The sequence below is a fragment of the Thamnophis sirtalis genome, unplaced genomic scaffold (genome assembly GCF_051295495.1).
Source record: "Thamnophis sirtalis isolate CommonGarterSnake01/CBP01778 unplaced genomic scaffold, rThaSir2_p1.2 scaffold_2, whole genome shotgun sequence".
Classification (NCBI taxonomy): Eukaryota; Metazoa; Chordata; class Lepidosauria; order Squamata; family Natricidae; genus Thamnophis; species Thamnophis sirtalis.
Genome location: NW_028261382.1, coordinates 50,805,548 through 50,806,234, shown reverse-complemented (window position 1 = coordinate 50,806,234; position 687 = coordinate 50,805,548). Strand labels below are relative to the sequence as shown.

The following is a 687-nucleotide window of genomic DNA, read 5'->3' as shown; positions in this document are numbered from 1 at the left end:
GGCCCGTAGTAGAACCACCCCTGGCATTCAAGCTAGGGGTGTTTTCGGACGACTCCGGAGATATTTCCATATGGCCCCCCCAGAAGGACTCTTGATACTGCTGGGGAGGCACCGCCTTAAGCCTTTTCCTTCTGACCAAATTCTCCATGCTTTGCCCCTCCCTCCTGGGAACGCAGACCACCAACCAGCCCAACATCCGTGAGGTTTGGGTGCCCGGGAAGGAGACTGCGGCTGTAGGAGGCCCAAGAAGTAGAGAGAACTAGATACGCCTTTCCTGGAACCGCCAACTTCTCCTCCTCCTCTTCCTTCTCCACCCTCTTCCTCCTCGTCTTCCTCCCCCTCCCATTTCAGACTTGCAAATCTTTTGTTTTTCAGGCCCTCCTGACTTAAACCATGACGGACGCGGCCGTCAGCAGCAGTCCCGGCCAGTGGGGGTACCAGAGTGATCGGCAGATGGCACTTCCGAGCAGGTGAGCCTCTTCCGTCCGTAGAGTTCCCTTGGACGCCCATGCCACACTTAAGCCTTGGTTTGGGCAACCCTGGTTTCTGGAATTAGCCTTCATCGGGGGCCTTCGCACGATGTGCTCACCACAGTTGTGCACCGAACACCAACACCAAGGGGGTTGTGAGGCCACGGGGGATCTCATGGGGGCTGTGGCTCTTCCCAGCACAGAGCAGCTTCTGGCC

General features: G+C 57.8%; 1 protein-coding gene across 1 annotated transcript in view; it reads left to right on the top strand.

The window, feature by feature from the left end:
• The first annotated feature begins 371 nt into the window (after positions 1-371).
• The window catches only part of RPH3A (rabphilin 3A), a 34,025-nt gene continuing 33,709 nt past the window's right edge, over positions 372-687 (top strand). The window contains exon 1 of the mRNA XM_087705443.1: positions 372-470. Coding sequence (XP_087561569.1) covers positions 394-470 — 77 coding nt within the window. The 5' untranslated portion in view covers positions 372-393. The remainder of the gene's footprint in view (positions 471-687) is intronic.